The sequence below is a fragment of the Ruditapes philippinarum genome, unplaced genomic scaffold (genome assembly GCF_026571515.1).
Source record: "Ruditapes philippinarum isolate M1 unplaced genomic scaffold, ASM2657151v2 ctg3543_1_1_1_1, whole genome shotgun sequence".
NCBI classification, from domain to species: domain Eukaryota; kingdom Metazoa; phylum Mollusca; class Bivalvia; order Venerida; family Veneridae; genus Ruditapes; species Ruditapes philippinarum.
The window spans coordinates 53303-74454 of NW_026856253.1; the positions used below are offsets into that span (position 1 = coordinate 53303).

General features: G+C 33.5%; 1 protein-coding gene across 2 annotated transcripts; it reads left to right on the forward strand.

The window, feature by feature from the left end:
• Positions 1 to 67: 67 nt before the first annotated feature.
• LOC132745971 (serine-rich adhesin for platelets-like) lies at positions 68 to 21098 on the forward strand. Of its 2 annotated transcripts, none has more exons than XM_060735004.1 (5): positions 68 to 1331; positions 11932 to 13179; positions 14757 to 14836; positions 17690 to 17798; positions 19640 to 21097. In XM_060735004.1, the coding sequence occupies exons 2-5, from the start codon at positions 12009 to 12011 to the stop codon at positions 19897 to 19899; spliced, it is 1620 nt and encodes a 539-aa protein (XP_060590987.1). In that variant the 5' UTR covers positions 68 to 1331; positions 11932 to 12008; the 3' UTR covers positions 19900 to 21097. The 2 variants fall into 2 exon arrangements, with proteins under 2 accessions (XP_060590987.1, XP_060590988.1); XM_060735005.1 differs by lacking the exon at positions 68 to 1331 and adding an exon at positions 1890 to 2003 and having other exon boundaries at positions 19640 to 21098.
• The last annotated feature ends 54 nt before the right edge of the window (positions 21099 to 21152 follow it).

Consider the following 21152-nt stretch of genomic DNA (forward strand, 5'->3'; position numbering starts at 1 on the left):
CAAGCAGGTAAATATTTTATGAATTCTCGCAATATAATAATATCTAACTGCATCATTATTTGAATGAAAATACAAATTGTAACATGACCAGGCGGGCAGCTTGCACCGAACCTCAAAGTAGATGACGGTAAAATATTCAAACATAACGTGTTAATCTGCCTAAATTGCCATTGCAATTATTAAAAAACTTTGAAAATTACATTTAAGTGATTTCTTTGATATTTGCAGGCCGATTTGAAAATCTTTTGTCGTCTGGATGACGTTAAGAAGAAACAGAAATACAGTGCCCTATAATACAACGAAAAACAACAACTGGACAGTGAACGTCTGGAGGGATTGGGCTGCAAACCGCAACCTACAACCGGAAACTAAGCAAGAGCCTGGTTATCCTATTCCCGTTGATTTAGAGCAGTTCCGTTCATGTGCAGAAATGGATTTTTGGTCGCAACGATTCATCTGTGAAATTGAAAGGAAAAAATGGAGAATTCTTTCCTCCAACAACTTTACTAAACATTGCTGCAAAGCTACAACGGTATTTTCGACATTAAACGTAACTTTGTTAAAACTGAAAATCCTTTTTTTCTCTCTACTTCAGAATATCTGCTTCACGCATGCGCGAGTTGACGTCGAAGTCAACTATTATTAAAAGAGTGGAGATTTTTACAAAATGTGGAAAAAAAAGTTTGTCATGGAATTATGAAAAATGTATATTCTGTATGATTTTTTTAAAGATATGTGTTAGTTTCGAATTTTGAAATTTCTCTCACTTCATATCTATTATTTCAGTGATCAGCTACAAATTGTTTTCTAATGTCTGAATTATTACAATTTGGGCATAGGAAATATACTGTTTCAATATTTTTTATACAATAATGTAAAATCTTGGATTGATAAATAACCGTATGAAATCGCTTTCTTATTTGTTTACTTTATTCGCATGCTACATTCATTGTCTAATTTAAAACTCCGCCCATATCTGTTACGTCATATTTGCCAGATACCTGTTATAATAAGTCAACTTATTTTCCACATACACTAGTCCCGGTATATAGTGTATGCAATATATTTTAAAAAAAATGGAACATTTGATTGGATAAGAAAGTGGGGCAAACGGTAAAAAAAAATTATTCATATAGACTTTAGAGATAGATCTACTATAGAGATAGATCTACTTTCTTAAACGAAAAAAGGCATCCGTTCAATCAGCGTTTAAACTGTATACCCGGTACTGTGACGACTCGATTCCAGGAACTCAATACAGTGACGTCAAGAATGTGTAAACACAGGTTAAAACTTTACTCGTTGGAAATTGGAACAGATGCATTTGTCTGGTATTTCTTTATTTTATCATTTCTTTTCTAATAGATCTAGAATCTAATAATAATAATAACAATATTAATAATGATAATAATTATAATTATATTATTATTATTATTATTTAAGAAATAATATATTCCAAACTGTGATTTTATTGTCAATAACATCACTGTTTGGAGTTCGGATGCGGGGAATTATATCACGAGGGCGTAGCCCGAGGATGTAATGATGCGCATCCGAACGACAAACAGTGATGTTATCAAGCAATAAAATCACCGATTTGGATATATTATTTCGATTCTAACACGGCGTCAACAAATAAATGCTGCCGTACATGATAATTAGATAAACTGCGCCTGATTTGTTTCCGTACTTATTTTCAGCGCGTCACATTTTCAGTGGTTACGTCACGTGTATAACGATTACGTCACATATCTAAATATAGAACGTCAAACTGTGATTTTATAGCATAATAATACACACTTTCGGTTCTTCTATGTTCAATAGGGCAAAATGCGGGTCGTGTTAGAATAGATCTTTTATTATTATTATGATTCTATTAGGCCCCTATTATTATTATTATTATTATTATTATTATTATTATATCTAGATCTAGTAGCGATAACACAAACTTGTATATTTTCTTTCCAAATCGTGATGACCCTGAAAAGCACCGTTGGATTACCGTAAGTTTATCAATAATCATTCACAGGTAGAGTAAAATACGTACGTGCGCAGTCCAGTCAGAATTAACGGTTAATTCTGACTGGATTGCGCAGGTACGTATTTTACTTATTACGTATTTTAATTTAACTGCACGATCGAACTCATATCTAAATCAAAACAATGGACAGTAAAGGTCAACATGTCGTTTCTTCTTGATAGATCTAGCTAACGTTAGATCTATAAAATTAAATTTATAATTTAAAGACGTTAAAGTTTGTTTATCGATTTCAAGAAAATGTGCTCTTGTAAATAAATAAAAAGGACAATATGTGAATGTACTGTTGAGTGCGAATGAAATATACGATCTCTAAGAATTTGATAATGTAGCAAAACTCAAGGATTACATTACTCATATACATCTATTTACCTCTGGGAAAATGGTTTTTTCAACAATTATAAATAAAAAATAGGTCTGATATAACAACATTGTATAATTATAAAGGGTTATATTTTATGTACGGGAAATACTTCTCTTCATGCTAATGGATAATTTCCACTGTTGTACAGCGTCCACCGGATATAGCCCCTAAAAACACCGAAAACGAAAGTAGAAAGCTGCACAACGAGTACACCCAAGGCAATGTTTTAACTTATTTCTTCATCATAACTTCATCGATTTTTCCAAACTAAACAATATTGTGAAGCTAAATATGTCTAGTTTTAGAGCAGTGTTTGCTTTTGCCTGCAAATTAAATACATTTTGTTAAATTGGTGATAAAATGTAACGTATTTGTTGACATTTGCGAACGATGTTGATATTTGCCACTAAATCAAGCACAAAACGCATTTGCTGTATCAAATTCCGCCGTTATTGCGTTAATACAAACTATAGTCATCCCTCTACTTATATTTGAGTTTTCACCCTTCAACTCGAGCTGCTTTTAACAAAATTTGCGAAAAACTGCCTTGCCTTGTGTACAGAGTCTAGCACGGATGTGTACGGGGTGTAGATGGAAAACTGATAGCGATTGTACGGGGTGTAGTAGGTTAACGAATGTCATTTTCTGCAAAATATATTCAGTACAAGAGCATATACACGTGCGCTGATGAAGAAAACGATTTATGTCGGGATCAGGGATTGTGAAGTGAATGATTTTAATTTTATTAAGGATGAAAATGTTTAATTAAATTGTCAACGTGTTACGCAATTGAACATGTATATTAATTGCAGTAAACAGTTTCCGTCCTGCTATACCACTTTTTATGCGTGACTATAATTAAGTTAATAGGGTAAATGTAAAACTCAAAAGACCACAATTTCATTCCATATTTAGTAGAACATTATGAACAGAAAATTCTATAATTTGTCTTAACCTATAGCTCTTCAGCGCTTCTTATGTAAAATTCTTCCAAGTATAATTCCTAATAACCGTAAATTATACCATACCCAGACTATGGTATAATTTTCAGTTTTGAAGATCGAATATACCCAGCAGGCACTCGACGTTGTTTCAACGTTGAAACAACGTTGAAATATGGTCTTGACGTTGTTCAACCAATATTCAACTATGGACGACCATACGGATATATTGCCAATGTATATACAACGTTGATTCAACGTTGTTTATGGTCGAAGTTTTACATTTAGTTTAATCATTATATAAACTTTTATACCACTAATTTTGTGATATTATTCCTTTATTGAATTAGTCTGTAAGTGATTTTTGTCAGGAAAATTTGCGTTACAATCTTTTTCCGTATATTCAAAAATATTAAACAAATAAAGTTGGAAATAATTTTTCACTTTCTATTAACGCTTTAAATATTAGTTAATATGTTTTGTTGTTTGTTGTTTTATTTTTTGGTTCTTTATGAATAATATTAATTAATAAATTGATATTAGTCAAAACCCCGTTTATAAAATAACGCTGGTCAGGGGAAGTAATTGTTGCGGTCTATGATTTTGTTTGTTGTCTATGATTATCGTTCGTGCAAATGGTGGCGCTGTTTGGAAAATTTGAAAACAACACGATTGGCAATTTATTTGGATTTCGAAGGTATTACCGTTATGTTTTACTTTAGTTTACTGATTATTTTCTAAAATATTATTATTCATTCTTTAAATTCTACTTTAATTTATTTTATGAAATAAATGAGAGATATAAACACATGATTGAGTTGATTTGACACGTTTTCGCGACCAAATTGAATGATTTGGGTTCGGTAGGCCTTGTAAGCATGATTGGCAATTTATGATTTTACAAATCTTGTCTTTCTTTAATTTATTTTTCATATTATTAAATATTTGTCTGTACAATATCCTATTTAGAATTTAATCAACCTATAAAGTAGTCCGGCCCACTTAATTTACGTCCCAAGACGATTCGTCAATATATATAACTATGTTTATATTTTATTGATAGTATAATACAGTGTTAATTAGTTTGAAAAAAAAAACATTATAGTGATTATTATTAAGTTAAATAACAAATTTGAGTGTTAAACTTTAAAGTTTAATAGTCGTAAATTTAATAATAAATCTATTTCTATTTTATTATATATTATTTTATATTCCAGATCCTGGAGTATTGCAGCTGTAGCCTGTATACCATACATTCAACATGAAAGGGACTGTCAGGTTTGTTAAATTGAAATTTATTCTTTATATATTTGAATTTCTTTACAATACAAAGTATAAATTTTTCAACTACTTATTTATCTTGTCTTAAAATATATTTCTATCGGAATATTCCTGTAACATTATTAATATAAAATTTACATGTTTGTTGGTTTCAGGATGCTGCATAAAATGGTCTTAGCTAGAGCCTAGAATGTTAATTTCTTGGGAATATGCTGCAAGGAACTGACGGGGAGCAGTTTTTCTTACAAATCATAGGTGAGACTTTTAAATAACTTCTTTTTAAAAAGATATTGTTGTCTTATATACAGTATTTGCTGTCAATATCAAACTTAGCTATGTTTCAATTTCTATACTGTTTTATGATGTAAATTTTAGATAAAAGCATTTTAAGATAAAAACAAATCACTTAGTTGAGTAATTATATGTATAATATGAGATTGACCAAGTCACTTTTAACTACAAACTTCTTATTTTTATTTGCAGAAGCAGTAAGAGACAGCCAAAGAAGTACTCGAACACTTGACATACCCAGAAAGATCTAGAAGAAAAGATTGGAACTTAAGATTTAGCTTAATTTTTAAAACTATTTAAGTGAATTTTATCTGCACTTGAACTGTATTTTTGAAATAAAATATCTAAAGTATTTAATATTGTCTTGATATTTTGTTAAACTTGGTTACTTTGCTTTATATCCAAAAATTAAAGTATGGTGGGTTTTCAACGTTGAAATGACGTTGTGCCAACGTTGAAGCTGCAACGTTGTATCAACGTTGAAATTTCAACGTTGTTTCAACTTTCAAATCCGAATATAAATCCAACCTTATTTCAACGTTGAAATCTGACCATAATTCAACGTTGAAACAACGTTGATGTGCCTGCTGGGTAATTTACGCAAACCCAGAAATCGTCAACGCAGCAATGGTATATCATAATCTATTACTTAAACAATTTCAAACCATGTTCGTGTTATGCATTGTGAACTAAACTTGATCTAAACATGTTATATTTGTTTATTATGTCACCGGTCTTAAGGCTTCATTGAAAAACAAACATTTGATAATGAGCTTTGGTAAAATATCCGCTTTGATTAGTTAGGTTAATCATTAGATTTATCTTTGTGGAAATACTACATTACTGGCTATAAAGTCCTTCATATTTTTTTGCAGTCAAACTCGGGTGACCTCACTTGTGATTTCGATATTCAGTTTAATAAATACAATGCTGCCGCTTATATGCTGCTGTTTTTTCTGAAAATGATTATGATGACTCTTCAATGATGATGATAACGATGATGATAATGATGGTATTTTATGTTTTCATTTCAAGATTGCCATACCAATGTACAGAGCGTGCAGAGAGACATGAAACATTTAAAGAGTCTATTCGGCACCTTCTAAGCCGACTAATAGCTTATATAAGGCGGCTAAAACTGTTTTATAGAAGACAGTGCTAATGCCGTTTTGTAGAAAATGACAGTCCTGCATTATCTTTTAATCAATTTTCGACCTCCTACCTTATGTGTAGGTTAGTTATACACACATATATATAAATATATCCCCATTCGGACCATCTCCATTCAGCGAGTTGGTTTAGAAGACTCCTCAACATGTCTTATAAATACCGACAGACACTATTCAGCTGATGGTTGTGATGGTATGACAATAAAAATTAAACGCAGCTATACTGTTAGGCTCAAAAACACTAAAAACATAAATTATTTAACAAGTACCTCTGTATCGTCCTCTAACCTATCCATGTTTAGTCTGATATGAGATTATTTCCAATTAAAAATAATAAAAAAAGACTATACTTTATAAATATGTGACTGCTAGACACCGTACACATCTACTAAACCCTGTACATTAAACTACTACACCCCGTTCACTTAAATTTGTTTTCTTTGCTAGTACACAAGGCAAGGCAGATTTTTGCAAATTTTGTTAAAAGCAGCTCGAGTTGAAGGGTGTAAACTCAAATATAAGTAGAGGGATGATTATAATTTGTGTAAAACGGCGAATTTTGATACAGCAAATGCGTTTTGGGCTTGATTTAGTGGTAAATATCAACATTGTTCGCACATGTCAACAAAAACGCTACACTTTTTCGCCAAGTTAACAAAAAGTAGTCAATGTGCAGACAAAAGCAAATATTGCTCTAAAACCAGAATCATTAAGCTTCACAAAATTGTTTAGTTTGGACAAATCGATGAAGTTATGATGAAGAAATAAGTTAAAACATTACCTTGGGTGTACTCGTTGTGCAGCTTTCTACTTTCGTTTTCGGTGTTTTTAGGTGCTATATCCGGTGGACGCTGTACAACAGTAATTTCGGTACCCTATATGAGGCCTCATAAGTTATCTAAGGGTTATGTCTATGGAATGTCCTTGATTTGTGTGACGAGCCGAATATTGTTGAACAACGTTCAATTTTTTAGTGAGTGAGCGTAATAAAGAATAATTTTTAAGTTACTACGATTTTTTGTACGGGAATTGCTCGCATGCCGGTACTGCTTTAAAGACTTTTATAGACTTGTCGTGCTTCTCCATTACATTATAAGCGAGTAAGCGTACCTAAATACAGCACTGGGAAAATATCCAGCACTGAGAAAATTTGAGCGCGCAGTCAGCGGACATGTCATGTTTTATTTATCACAATAAGTCATGCTTTATTTTTTCATGATATTCACTAGCAGCAAATATCTCCACCCAAGCCCTCATTCACCCTACCCCGCTTGTAGGTTCATGACCTAAATACCCAGACTTGAAGATGTAAGTTAATTTTTAAATACCCAGATTGCAAAGTCAATTTTAAAGAAATCAAACATTTGTATACTTATTCCAGTGTAAATAATTATGCTCCCGAGCATATAGTAATTTAACCATTCGACTGAACAGGTTAACCATTCTTAACGACAAGTTGGATTTTTATTAAGTTCTGTCTGTAACAATGTATTCATTAGTTACACTCTAGGTACATTATCTGAACAAGTTACATAACTATGGCTCCAATTTATTCAAAGTTATTGTCCTTTGAGCACTTTAAATTTAAAGCGGCTTTATAATTACTTATCAACAAAAAGTACATGATATTGCCAAGTTATGTAACTGTGCCATTCTTTTGAAAAAAACGGGTCGTATTATAGTTCCCCTTCCCTTTGACGGGCGGTCTTGCCAGCGGGCGGACGGCGTCCTATATGTGTCCGGAGCATATTTCCTACAGGCATGGAGGAATTTTAATGAAACGTCATAGAAATGTTACACTATGAAAAGCTGTGTCGCGTACATAAACCAGGTCTCTAGGTCAAAGATCAAGGTCACACTTGGTCATTGAAAAACGCTTATCCGGAGCAACACTTCTACATGCATAAAGGGATTTCAATATAATTTGGCACAAAATTAATGTCATTAGTGGCACAAGTGTCGCGTGCAAAATTCAGGTCTCTGCAGTCAAGGTGACTAAAGATGATAAAATATAGAGATTTGTCCAGAGCATATCTCTTACAGCATTGAAGGATTCTAATGAAACTGCATTGAAATGTTCATTCCCTACCAGGTCTCTAGGTCAAAGGTCAAGGTCACACTTTGAGGTCATTGAAAAACGCTTGTCCGAAAAAAACAATGGGTGCATGCACAAATGTTCAATATAGTAAGGCAATTTCGCCAAATTGTCGCGTGCAAAATTCAGGTCCCTGCGGTCAAGGTCACAATAGGGGTCAAAGTTCAGATGAAGAGATGAAAATGTGTATTTGGACCATTTTGAAACACAAATGGTCATCATCATGACTACAGCTGTGAAACATGTGATTTATATATTTTTTTAAATATATGCAAGGTCACTAAGGATGATAAAATATAAAGACTTTGTCCAAAGCATATCGCATGCATGATTGGATTCTAACGAAACTTTAAGAATGTTCGCCACTATTAGACACAGTCCCACTTGCATGAACCAGGTCTATAGGTAAAAGGTTAAGGTCACACTTTAAAGTCATTGATAACTGCTTGTTTGGAGCAAAACGTCCTTACATTCATGTCGGTTTATTTAAAATGAACTTTTGCACAAATAATCTTTCACAATCGTGAGGCTGTTATTGCGCACATAATCCTGTCCCTGCTACCGAAAGTCAATGTCACATAGAGAGGTCAAAGTTAAGATAAAACAGAAGATGTATACAGGGATCATTTAGTCATCATTTATTGGTGGATTGTAACACAAATGATTACTATCATGACTTCAAGTGTGACACATGTAATTTAGATTAATATTTTTATAAGGTCATTACAGATGATAAAATATCCAGATATTGTCCGGATATTGCCCATAGCATTATCTCCCATATGTATATCTTAAATGCCCACATGTCTGTCAAAAGTTTTTGTGACGGGCGTATTTTGCGACAATGTTGCCCTTGTTCTCGGTTATTCCCCTTTTATCACTTTGTAAATAGAACCTTGTGTGGTTAATCTATTCTGGCAAGTTGGATTAATAATTACTTCATTTATTTATAGATATCTTTCATATTTGATAGGTGGATATCTTTAATGGTCCTCTTTTTGTGAAATAAGGGATTACTTGGGTCAAGGCCATCGTTGTAAAAAATAAATTTAACATTTTTGCTCATACAACCTTTAGTTTTAAATTGATGTCTTTCATGTTTAATACGGAGGTCCTCTTCCCTTTGGTTTAGTTAGGGGTCAATTAGATCAAGGTCAGGGTCACCAATGTCAAAAATAGATGCTTACAGGTGTAATCTTATTTTATTTGGTCCCAATTATAAATTTCTACACATTTGCATATTCAGCCTTTATTTTTCGTCTTATGTTTTTCATATTTGGAAGGAAAGAATGATAAATTGCATGGTTCTCTTTTGGAATGAATAAGGAGTAAGTTGTATCAAGGTCACCAGTGCTAACGATAGATTTTTACACTTTTGCACATACAGCCTTTATTAATGAACATATGTCTTCATATTTAGTAAAAAGTTATCTTGCCTTTCTTTGTATTTTTTCCCATGTCACATATTTACAAGAAAAATATCTAAGTTTAAGTTTGGATGAAGTTTTGGGTCACTGGGTTCAAGGTCAATGTCTTGCATTAATATAATTATTAGCTCGACTATTCGAAGAATATGAGAGCTATTGTAGTCGCCCCGGCGTCGGCGTCAGCGTCCGCGTCGGCGTCTGCGTTGGTTAAAGTTTTTTGTAAAGTCAAATATCTCAATTATTGCTTGAGATATTCAATTGAAACATACAATACTTATTTATAGTAACAAGGTACATCAGATTGACAAGTTGGATAACTCTATCTACAATATTGTTAGAATTATGCCCCTTTTTAACTTAGAAATTTTGGTTAAAGTTTTTTATAAAGACAAATATCTCAATTATTGCTTGAGATATTCAATTGAAACTTACAATACTTATTTATAGTAACAAGGTTCATCAGATTGACAAATTGGATAACTCTGCGTACAATACTGACAGAATTATGCCCCTTTGAAACTTAGAAATTTTGGGTAAAGTTTTTTTGTAAACTCAAATATCTCAATTATTGCTTGAGATATTCATTTGAAATTTACAATACTTTTTTATAGTAACAAGGTACATCATTTTGCTAAATTGCATATCTCTGTCTGCAATATTTGCAGAATTATTTGCCCCTTTGAAACTTAGAGATTTTGGTTAAAGGTTAAAGGTCTTCAAAGATATTTACTTGAAACTTTACACATGTACTTAGGGTTATAATTTGAGGGTCATAATTGTATGTCACTGACCAAGTTCCATAACTCTATCTTGCATTAAGGCTGATTCATATCCCCTTTTCTACTTAGTCTCTTGGTTAATGTTTACATGCAAGTTTTACATATCTCAATAACTATTAAAGATATTTATTTAAAACTTCACATATGCATTTTGGGTCAGAATTGTAGGTCACTGACAAAGATCCATAATTCTATCTTGCATTTAGGGTGATTTTTCTTCCTTTTTTCAACTTAAAAAATTCATGGTAAAGTTTTGCTTGTAAGCTGTTATCTCCATAACTACTTAAGGGTTTGTGCCTTTTTTGGGACAATTTTATGCATTCGTAATAATAAAGCAGTGATTTACTTGATAAAACATCTTAATAACAAGCCTTTGTACCTTTTCTGTCAATTTTATGTATTCATAGGTAATTAGTATCATTATACTCAATAAAGCACCCTTGTGACATTACCTTCCAAATAGTCAAGCCAATACTGTATAATTAGACTCTCTCTAAGACCTATAACATGAATTTATAAAAAAAAAATTAGCCCTTTTGTGAACTTAAAAAAATTAACATTATCAAGGCTCTTTTACTATCAAGCAATTAGAATAGTCGAGCGTGCTGTCCTACCGACAGCTCTTGTTAAAACTTTTGTTGGTAAATTGAATATTTTTCAACTTCATCACAAGTCATAGAAAAGACATGCCAACTTATATTTTTCACAATTACAAAACGTCATGCATCTGTCAAGTTATAAAACCGTGTTTACACTTAATTTTTTTGCGATATTTTTTCTGTCCATAACTGACACGGGGGAGAATCACGCCGTTTGTTACCCAAACAAACAAAATGACGGATGCAGCCAAAAAGTAGGTATTTCCCTTTTTTCTCTGAAATTCGTGATGTTCTAATGTAAAGGTGGTAACGTACGGCTTCTTCTCTAAAATTCACTGTTTCGTTTACATATATGAAACCACTGACTTTAAAAAAATGTAATATGTCGTCATCTAAGCACTCATGCCCATTCTGTCTAGAATAACCGCTGAAAATATTAATATCGGAGCATTTTCGGAAATGATAACGTATGGCGCACAAAATATCTATGATAACGCATTATCAAACCGGTGGAAAATTCTCTCGCTTCAAATCTGGTGACGCGCATTTCAGATGAAGTACGGGACGAAACATCATAAAATAAAATCCTTTGTGCCAGGAAAATTGTAGAGAAGGTTATTATATGTACATTTACATTAGAACATCACGAATTTCAGAGAAAAAAGGGAAATACCTACTTTTTGGTTGCATCCGCCATTTTGTTTGTTTGGGTAACGAACGGCGTGATTTTCCCCGTGACTGAGTGAATGGGTGAACCTTTTTTTTGAAAAAGAAGTCTTAACCGGGAGTCTTTGTGTTGACTGTACATGTTTTCGTTTTATGTTATTTGTTACATTGCCATGATTATCAATAGGTAACTAAGATCAAAGTTACAAAGAAAAAAACTGAACCAAAAAGTAATAAGCATTCTCTGTATAATATCTGTATTTAAATATTGATTAATTCAGGCTATAGGAGACGGAGTGATTTGTATAAAGAAACCCACGAGGTAGGATACAAAGTTCAATAAATATATTATAGTATAATGGAAAGAAATCAGGAAACTTCAGGAGATAAAACCACAACAGAATCACCAATGAGATATAAAAAGGGTGGAATTTCCAAATATGATGCAGAGAAGAGGGATAGGATAAAACACGATGATAGACATGTTATTGATCATGCTAATAAACCTTCTACAAAAACAAAAGATCATAGAAAGCAAGATACTTTAGACAAGAGGACACATAAAACAAATGATAAACCTGATTCTAGTGACGCCAGAAAACATCATTCAAGATCGAAAGATCCTGAAAAACAAGACCTTCCAGACATGAGGGTAAACAGATTTAGTGGTAGGAATCACGTAAACACTTCTACATTTTTAGTAGTTTCTGCCTTGATTTTCGATGCCATTATAGTGTTTGGAGTGTTAAGCCTTGTGTACTTGACACATTTGAGTACCTTGAAAATCCCAGATGGATATATGCTTGTGCAAAAGCACGTTACAAATACAACAAATCAAACGATAGAGCAAACTAGTATCATGACAAGTTTAACAACAGAGGCAGCGAGTAGTACAATTTCATCCGTTACAGATAAAACATTACACGCTACAGAGCAAAGCAGTATCTTGACAACTTCAAGTTTAACAACAGAGGCAGCGAGTAGTACAATTTCATCCGTTACAGATACAACATTACTAACGACAGAGCAAAGCAGTATCGTGACAACTTCAAGTTTAACAACAGAGGCAGCGAGTAGTACAATTTCATCTGTTACAGATACAACATTACACGCTACAGAGCAAACCAGTATCGTGACAACTTCAAGTTTAACAACAGAGGCAGCGAGTAGTACAACTTCATCCGTTACAGATACAACATTACTAAAGACAGAGCAAAGCAGTATCATGACAACTTCAAGTTTAACAACAGAGGCAGCGAGTAGTACAATTTCATCCGTTACAGATAAAACATTACACGCTACAGAGCAAAGCAGTATCTTGACAACTTCAAGTTTAACAACAGAGGCAGCGAGTAGCACAATTTCAAAGGCATCAGATTTAGCAAATGGGTCAACATCTTCTACATCATCAACACAAACATTAGAGGATACAAAGACAACTTATGAAAAGGTAACGACTCCATTTACAACTTCAACAACAAGTCCTTCTTCAAGCTCATCTGCACAAGAAACAACAACAAAAATACCAGGTGTGTAAAGTTAAAACAACGTGTATATACAGTACCGCATAAATGTGCAAATAACACAGGAATTGTGTAATTCTATGGCCGTTCCAAGCACCACGGAAAATAAATCAACCAATTCTGTTTTATGGTACATCAAATTGAATGAATTAGCGCATTTGACAAAGTATTGAAATATTGCTGTCCGTGGAAGTAAATCAAACTGTTTTTGTTAGAAAAAAAAGGTTTGAAGAAATTTGAAACAAATAAACTGGAAATAACAGATTAATTTTTAATGGGCAAGACTGATTTGCCAGTTTACCTGTCGGTCATATTGACAACGACATATTGGTTCCAGAAATAGTGAATATTACCAACTCAGAATTGGTTTCCCAGTGGTTTAAACTAGAAATCGCATCGCTTTCAAAGTTGATAAAATTCGCCGATGATTAACTGTTTGAAAGGTCACGAGAAGGTGACCTGCTGTTGGTGCCCGTCAGATCTCAAGCGTTAATTATGAGCTGATTTTAATTAGATTGTGCGATGCATCAGAGCAACGGTGGTTGCCTCATTAAAAGAAGCTGATTACTATCTTATCATCTTCCTTCCAGAAATACATGACACTAGTTCCAGAATTACATGACACTAGAAGTTTGACAAATATCTAAGATAAAGCAAATATGAAGAAAAATTAAGTTGAAGTTAAATTCGTTCTTGTACTTACTTATTTCGACGAAACATAAAAGTCGCCTTGAAAATGGTAGTCAGGTCGTCATTCTCACGATTGATCTTTAAAAGTAAACATATTCCAGGAATTATTTGTTATACTGTTAAAAGTATAATGTCTCTCTATACATTTCTTTTGATTGATTTACAATAAAATATTTTGGTCCGTACTTACTGACCGTATTACTCGTTTTGGCCATAGCTTTGCATGGATTCGGCGTTACTTTTACGTTATTTGCACATTCCTGAGTTACTAGATATACACGGTGTAAAATAGAAAATAGCTTCTGCATTAAATATATTTTCTTTAATTTTCAGACATTTAAAAAGGCAACGTTAAGTAATTTTCAATACAGATGTATTTTTTGTTTGTTTGTTTCCGGTTTTTTTTTCGTTGTCTGGTATTGACAGACGTTTAATTCATTGAAAAAGGAATTGTTACAGGGCCCACAAAATCATTGTCCATAAGTCCATATTGCGCAGGTTGTCCCACAGCCTGTTAGAACAAGTGATGATTTTCAAGAATATGCTATATAAATATCATACGGATATGTTAAGAAATGCTTCAGATAGAAACGGACAAGTAAGTCAAAATCGTATTGTGTCGGCCCTGTTGTTGTAAATCAGAATATTTCGCCGATATCGATGATTCTGCGAATCGAAGTGCACGGAATAATCAACATTTACTTTGGATGTTTTTTTTTTCAATTTGGAACGATAGTGGTTATATATACAGTGACTAATAACAACCACGAGGACGTGTTCGTGTTGTAACATGGCGTAGAATTATTTTCATAATACACTGCATACTTTTCATTCAAATTACCGCCCATATATGTGTTTGAATATGCAATCTACATGCATTTATTTTATTTTAGATTGTCCTGACAACTGGATTACTTACGGGCAGTCATGCTATTTGTTCAGTAACGAGTCCCTGATTTGGACAGATGCAAGGGTAAGTTAAACATAACCCATGATTTGCGTGTTTAGAAACAAAAGGGAGGTAAACATAATCAGCGGCGAAGAGGCAATGATGAGTAAACCCCAGCCAATCATTGACGTTGCTAAATGTGATGCTTTGTAAATATGACCGGTTAGAAATGTAATGATGGTATGTTAAATAACCGATTAGTTAAATGTTTAGATACAAAGAGAGGTGAACATAACCAATGATTTGTGTGTTTAGATATAAAGCGAGGTAAACATTAAGTGACGCAAATGCAACAAAAATGCCATACTCTATATCAGGTTATTTTCGTGCATGGCAATTCGCGATTCTGGCGGTAATCTGATTTTAGTGAATCTAATGTTAGCGCTTTTGTTGTACATGTTTGCGTTTTTCTTCTAACAAAGAAAGACCACTCTTTTTGTCAGATAATTTATTGTTTTCACAGAAACTCGTGAAATCCCCGTATTAATTTAAAAGAGAGTATATTTTTGTGGATATTCATTGCACAACGAAAATTATATACTCGCGAAAAGAACATGATATATGGTATATATTTTTATGCTTTTCAGTTAAATTGAAATTTTACACCACTTACAAAACGCAAATGTAAGAAATATTATTTTTAAAGGTTGTTATCCCGTTGAAATCTTCTGTTTTCAGTTAGCCTAGAAAGGGTATTAAATCACTAAATAATATTTTAAAAAAAACTTGGATATAATCATGTTTTTAATATATCAAACGCGTTCTAATATATAAAATATCTACTCAATTAATAATATCTTTATAAAACTCCGCAAAACAACAATAGTGTGTAGCTTTTATATCAATAAATCTAGTGTGTGTAGTCTTCATCGAGTTTTAATGTGTCTTTCTTGTATGAATACCATAAATAATTCATTCACAATTTCTCAAAAATATCAATAAACTTACACCCATGATCACACTGTTTTCGACAACGACAGTGTATTTACATGACATACTTGTCGAGTTTTATCAAAGAAGTCAGGTGGAAACGAAATGTGCGGACAAAGAGTATGTACAGCGTCATACTATATATCGTCACATTTTTATGCCCCCGCTATAAAATGTTACCCTGTTCCGTCATTCCTTTCTTCCGTCCTTCCATCCTTCCGTCATTCTGTCAATCCGTCATCATCAGTTTCCGTTCATTATCTTAAGAACGGTTGCACACATTCAACTAAAATTTGACATATGGATATGTCATAAGATAATACAGGTCAAGTTCGAATTTGGTCATGGTTCGATGATTTTTAGCAGAATTATGCCCCTTTTACTTTAAAAATAATATGAAATTTCAGTTTCCGTTCATTATCTCCCCAACGGTACAACACATTCAACTCAAACTTGACATATGGATATGTCATGAGGAAATACAGGTGAAGTTTGAATTTGGTCATGGTTTGATGATTTTTGGCAGAGTTATGCCCCTTTTACTTTAAAAATAATATGAAATTTCAGTTTCCGTTCATTATCTTAAGAACGGTTGCACACATTCAACTAAAATTTGACATATGGATATGTCATAAGATAATACAGGTCAAGTTCGAATTTGGTCATGGTTCGATGATTTTTAGCAGAATTATGCCCCTTTTACTTTAAAAATAATATGAAATTTCAGTTTCCGTTCATTATCTCCCCAACGGTACAACACATTCAACTCAAACTTGACATATGGATATGTCATGAGGAAATACAGGTGAAGTTTGAATTTGGTCATGGTTTGATGATTTTTGGCAGAGTTATGCCCCTTTTACTTTAAAAATAATATGAAATTTCAGTTTCCGTTCATTATCTCCCCAACGGTACAACACATTCAACTCAAACTTGACATATGGATATGTCATGAGGAAATACAGGTCAAGTTCGAATTTGGTCATGGTTCGATGATTTTTGGCAGATTTATGCCCCTTTTACTTTGAAAACAATATGAAACTTTCAGTTTCCGTTCATTATCTCCCCAAAGGTACAACACATTCAACTCAAACTTGACATATGGATGCGTCAAAGGAATGCGTAGGTCAAGTTCAAATGTGGTCATGGTTTAATGATTTTTGGCAGAGTTATGCCCCTTTCACTTTGAAAGTAATATGAAATTTTCAGTTTCCGTTTATTATCTCCCCAATGGTTCAACACATTCAACTCAAATTTGACATATGGATATGTTTTTGCAATGCCCAGGCAAAGTTCGAATTTGGTCATGGTACAATAATTTTTGGCAGAGTAATGCCTCTTTTACTTTGAAAATAATATGAAATTTACAGTTTCTGTTCATAATCTACCCAACAGTGTTACATATTCAACTTAAATTTGACATGGATATGTCAAAGGAATGGGCAGGTCAAGTTGGAATTTGGTCATGGTTTGATGATTTTTTGGCAGAGTTATGTCCCTTTCACTTTGAAAATAATATAGATACATCTTAGGAATAAGCAGTTTAAGTTTGAATTTGGTCGTGGTTCAATGATTTTAGACAAACTTCTCTTTCCTGAATGTTTGAAAAATTTTGAACTTTCAGTTTCAGCACTTATACTTTTACCCATTATTTTGGCTACAAATATGCACTATGCTATTTTTAAAAGGTTAAGACTGAATAATTTCAGTGCCTTGAACATTGTATGAAAATGGTATGTGTTAACATTGAAAAGTTTTAAGGTCTTTGAACTTAAAATGAAAAAAATAATTAATGCACCATCTGAAATTTTGGCTGCATGCGGGGCATCCGTGGCATGATGACACATTTCTAGTTTATATATCTTTTTTCTAAATCAGGTAAAAAGAAAGTACATATTTGTTACAAAAAGAAGTTTATTTGGTAATAACCAAATGTGTTTATTCCAGATCCGATGTGAAAACCTGAATGGATATCTTGTCGAAATAACGTCTGCTGATGAAGATCAGTTTCTGGTAAAACATGCAAACTTTTCCACCAGTCAAATAAATGAAGAAGGTATAGTGTTATTTCAATGCTATTTTTATTACATTGTAATAACAAAAACAAACATGATTGGTACATGTAAATAACAGCTAGGCAGTTACAGGGAGGCCTGAAGTGAAAATTAATAACATGATACGATTGTAAGTTGTACATTCCTACGCTTTCGAAGGTTTTGCTATATAAACAAAGAAGACCGGAAACATACTAGCACTTTATTACACCACAATACACTCGTCTTTAAATTCACCCCTGTAAGATTAAGGTCACAAATGAGTCAATGAATATCGACACATTTCGGGTAATGTCGCGAAAATGCTTTTTTGCCACAGGTTTCATTATGCCTATTTTAGTAAATTTTTGTCACGTGAAAGGGTGGTGGCCCACTGTGACGTCATTATTTGAGTAAATACCATTCTGGTGGCTCAATGGCCAAGGTCCTTAATTTATTTTCGAACGCTCAATTTTTTCCAGAATCTCAGAATACTCCACTAGAAATTTTATAAAAATACATTACAATTAAATTACAAAGCAGAAACATGAAAATATGCACATTTCAACAACAACAAAAAACCATAATGAACAAAGAAAATAGTTTTGCAAATGTAACTGTTTTTGCTTTTGTTGGCAATTTAATAAAGATTTCATCTCTTTGTTTGTTTAATTCGGTTTTACGTCACACCGACACAATATAGGTCATATGGCGACATTCCAGCTTTAATTGTTAAGAAAGACCTCAGGTTCCCTTCTGTGCATTTTTTCTGGCACGTACGGGTACCCGAGTACTGTTGAAGTTTATTTATTTCGGAACTGTTGTAAATATAACATGGATCAGTGCACCTCAGAGAAGGTAGGTCATGTGTATATGGATAGTATAATTATACTTATTGGCCATAGTCTTCCAAGAAAAAGTTGCAGTGTAATCGTAGCGTGCTTTCCCTTCAATCTTACTGGAGCTAAGGTTCAACATTTTTCTCAAATTGATTTTTTTTCAATGCACTGGTTCTTCATGTTTGTGTCATGCATTCATGTTGCATTCAATTCAATTGAGATTTTGTGCTACATATGGCACTATGGCTTGCAACAAAAATCATCTATTTTATTGAGAGCAAGTGAATCCTGGGCGTGTTTGGTTAAATTGTGTGTTATGGCGATGTAACAAGGACGTCGTCACACTTTCGTTGGAAACTTGTCATCGCAAATAATGTGATAATGTGCATTGCCCATCGCCACGATACTGTGTGCTGGACGTTTGGGGATACTTAAGCTTTTGATAATGTCATTTGGTGAAAATTTCGCCATTTATTTCTCAGTGGTAATCACTTAAGAGATACACGCTTGGCACCGGAGACAATGCCGCCACTGGCGCGACTGAAAGTGCCACAGAGGTTGAAGACATTATTTGAATTGCTGCATTGATTTTAATTGTAACTTATAAGTTCTTGTTATGCGTTTTCATATATGGCTTTATCCTGCCACCCCGCTGTACTTTTAAATTTTAGACTTCCCATTCTCAATCATATTTGAATCGACAGTAGAACCACCAACGTTCCGTAAGCTAGCTGGATAGCTTCCTCACATAAAAGAATCCAAAATCCCTGTCGGGATTCGCACCCACAGCGGTGAGGGGCAAGTCGGTTTGAAGTAAACGACCTTAACCACTCTGCCACAGATGCCCCATGATTGTTTTCTCTATGCATTCGTGATTACAAATTACTGATATCTGCATTTCGAATTCAAGATTTTATCTTTATGAATTCACGATGATTTTACCCGAATTCGTAAAAATGTTATTAATGATGAAATTTGATTAACCAGTTTCCATCTATGACCAAATTTAAAGGTTATATTTTTAGAATGCTTCACGACACGTGGTTACGAATACAGTGGCTTTAAAAGTACGACGGCAAACGGGATTACGTGTCAGCGATGGGATTCGCAAACACCTCACAGACATACAAACACTGATGTTAATAAATACCCCGAGAATTCTTTGGCTGATGCCGCTAACTATTGCCGGGATCCCGATCGTACAGGAAAGCCATGGTGTTACACTGTAATGTCTAGCACAAGGTGGCAATTGTGTGGCATCAACAGGTGTGAAAAAGGTATGTAGCATTTAAGCATTTCCTTTTCATTCTCTGTCATTTTCAAGATAAAAAAAAGTCAAAATAAAAATCAAATACATGTAAAAGACGAAGAGCATCCGTTCTGCGTTTATCCGAAAACACAATTACTTTATAGCGTTGTCAAATTGTTAACAAAATATACATATTAAATTGTATCAGCCTCTAAATGAAAGCTGAAGTCTTGTTTTACCTCTGTATGAAGCTGTATGACAACATTCTTGTTAAGCAGAAACAACGTACTTAGAAATATGCAAATTGTTAGGGTAGAGGACTTTTTATTTTTCGATATTTCAATTTTATGCATTCGCGGTTTCAACATATTGATTTCTGGATATTGAATTCAAGAATTCCCGATTTCATTTTCATGAATTCACGCGAAAAATAGAAATTAAGCAAATCTAAAGTTCATATTAGCTTTCATGTCAAACTCCAGATGATAAAAATATTTCAAGAAAATCAACCTTTGGGAAAATCTACTAAGATTTCAATAAAAGTAAAAATACAATCACTATTCAAAGAATATATTTCAATTATGACAATTTTTTACTTTTTGATACATTTTAAAATTGTTCATAAAAATTAGCATGAATCTGGAGGAATACTGCTTCAAAGAACATGAAGTTTTTGTGTCGCCTCTACGGAGTAGTGGCGACATATAGGAATCACTTCTCCGTCGTCTGTCTGTCCGTCTGTCTGTCTGTCGTCTGTCTGTCTGTCTGTCTGTCCGTCCGTCCGTCCGTCACAAAACTTGTCCGGACTACTCCTCATAAACTACTGGTGCAATTTCATCCAAACTTTACAGGAATGATCAGTACCAAGTCTAGTTGTGCATATTGTCAGCATTTTTCGGTTTAATGATTTTTGTCAGAGTTATGGCCCTTTAATAATTTTTATTTTTAAAGTTTGTCCGGACTACTTCTCTTATACCACTAATGCAATTTCAATGACACTTTACAGGATTGATCTGTAGCTCAAGTCCTTGCGCATATTGCACGGGTTTTTCGGTTGAATGATTTTTGGCCGAGTTATGGCCCGTTGATAAAAAGGTGTTTTTTTCTGTGTGTTGCCAGATACACAAAAGCTTGTCTGGACTACTCCTCATAAACTACTGGTGCAATTTCATCCAAACTTTACAGGAATGATCAGTACCAAGTCTAGTTGTGCTTATTGTCAGCATTTTCCGGTTCAATGATTTATGTTAGAGTTACGGCCCTTTAATAATTTTTATTTTTAAAGTTTT

Coding starts and splice junctions, on each gene's coding strand:
- LOC132745971 (XM_060735004.1), top strand. CDS start 12,009: ATGGAAAGAAATCAGGAAACTTCAGGAGATAAAACCACAACAGAATCA. Junction 13,180..14,756: donor AACAACAACAAAAATACCAG/GTGTGTAAAGTT, acceptor ATTTTATTTTAG/ATTGTCCTGACAACTGGATT. Junction 14,837..17,689: donor TGATTTGGACAGATGCAAGG/GTAAGTTAAACA, acceptor TGTTTATTCCAG/ATCCGATGTGAAAACCTGAA.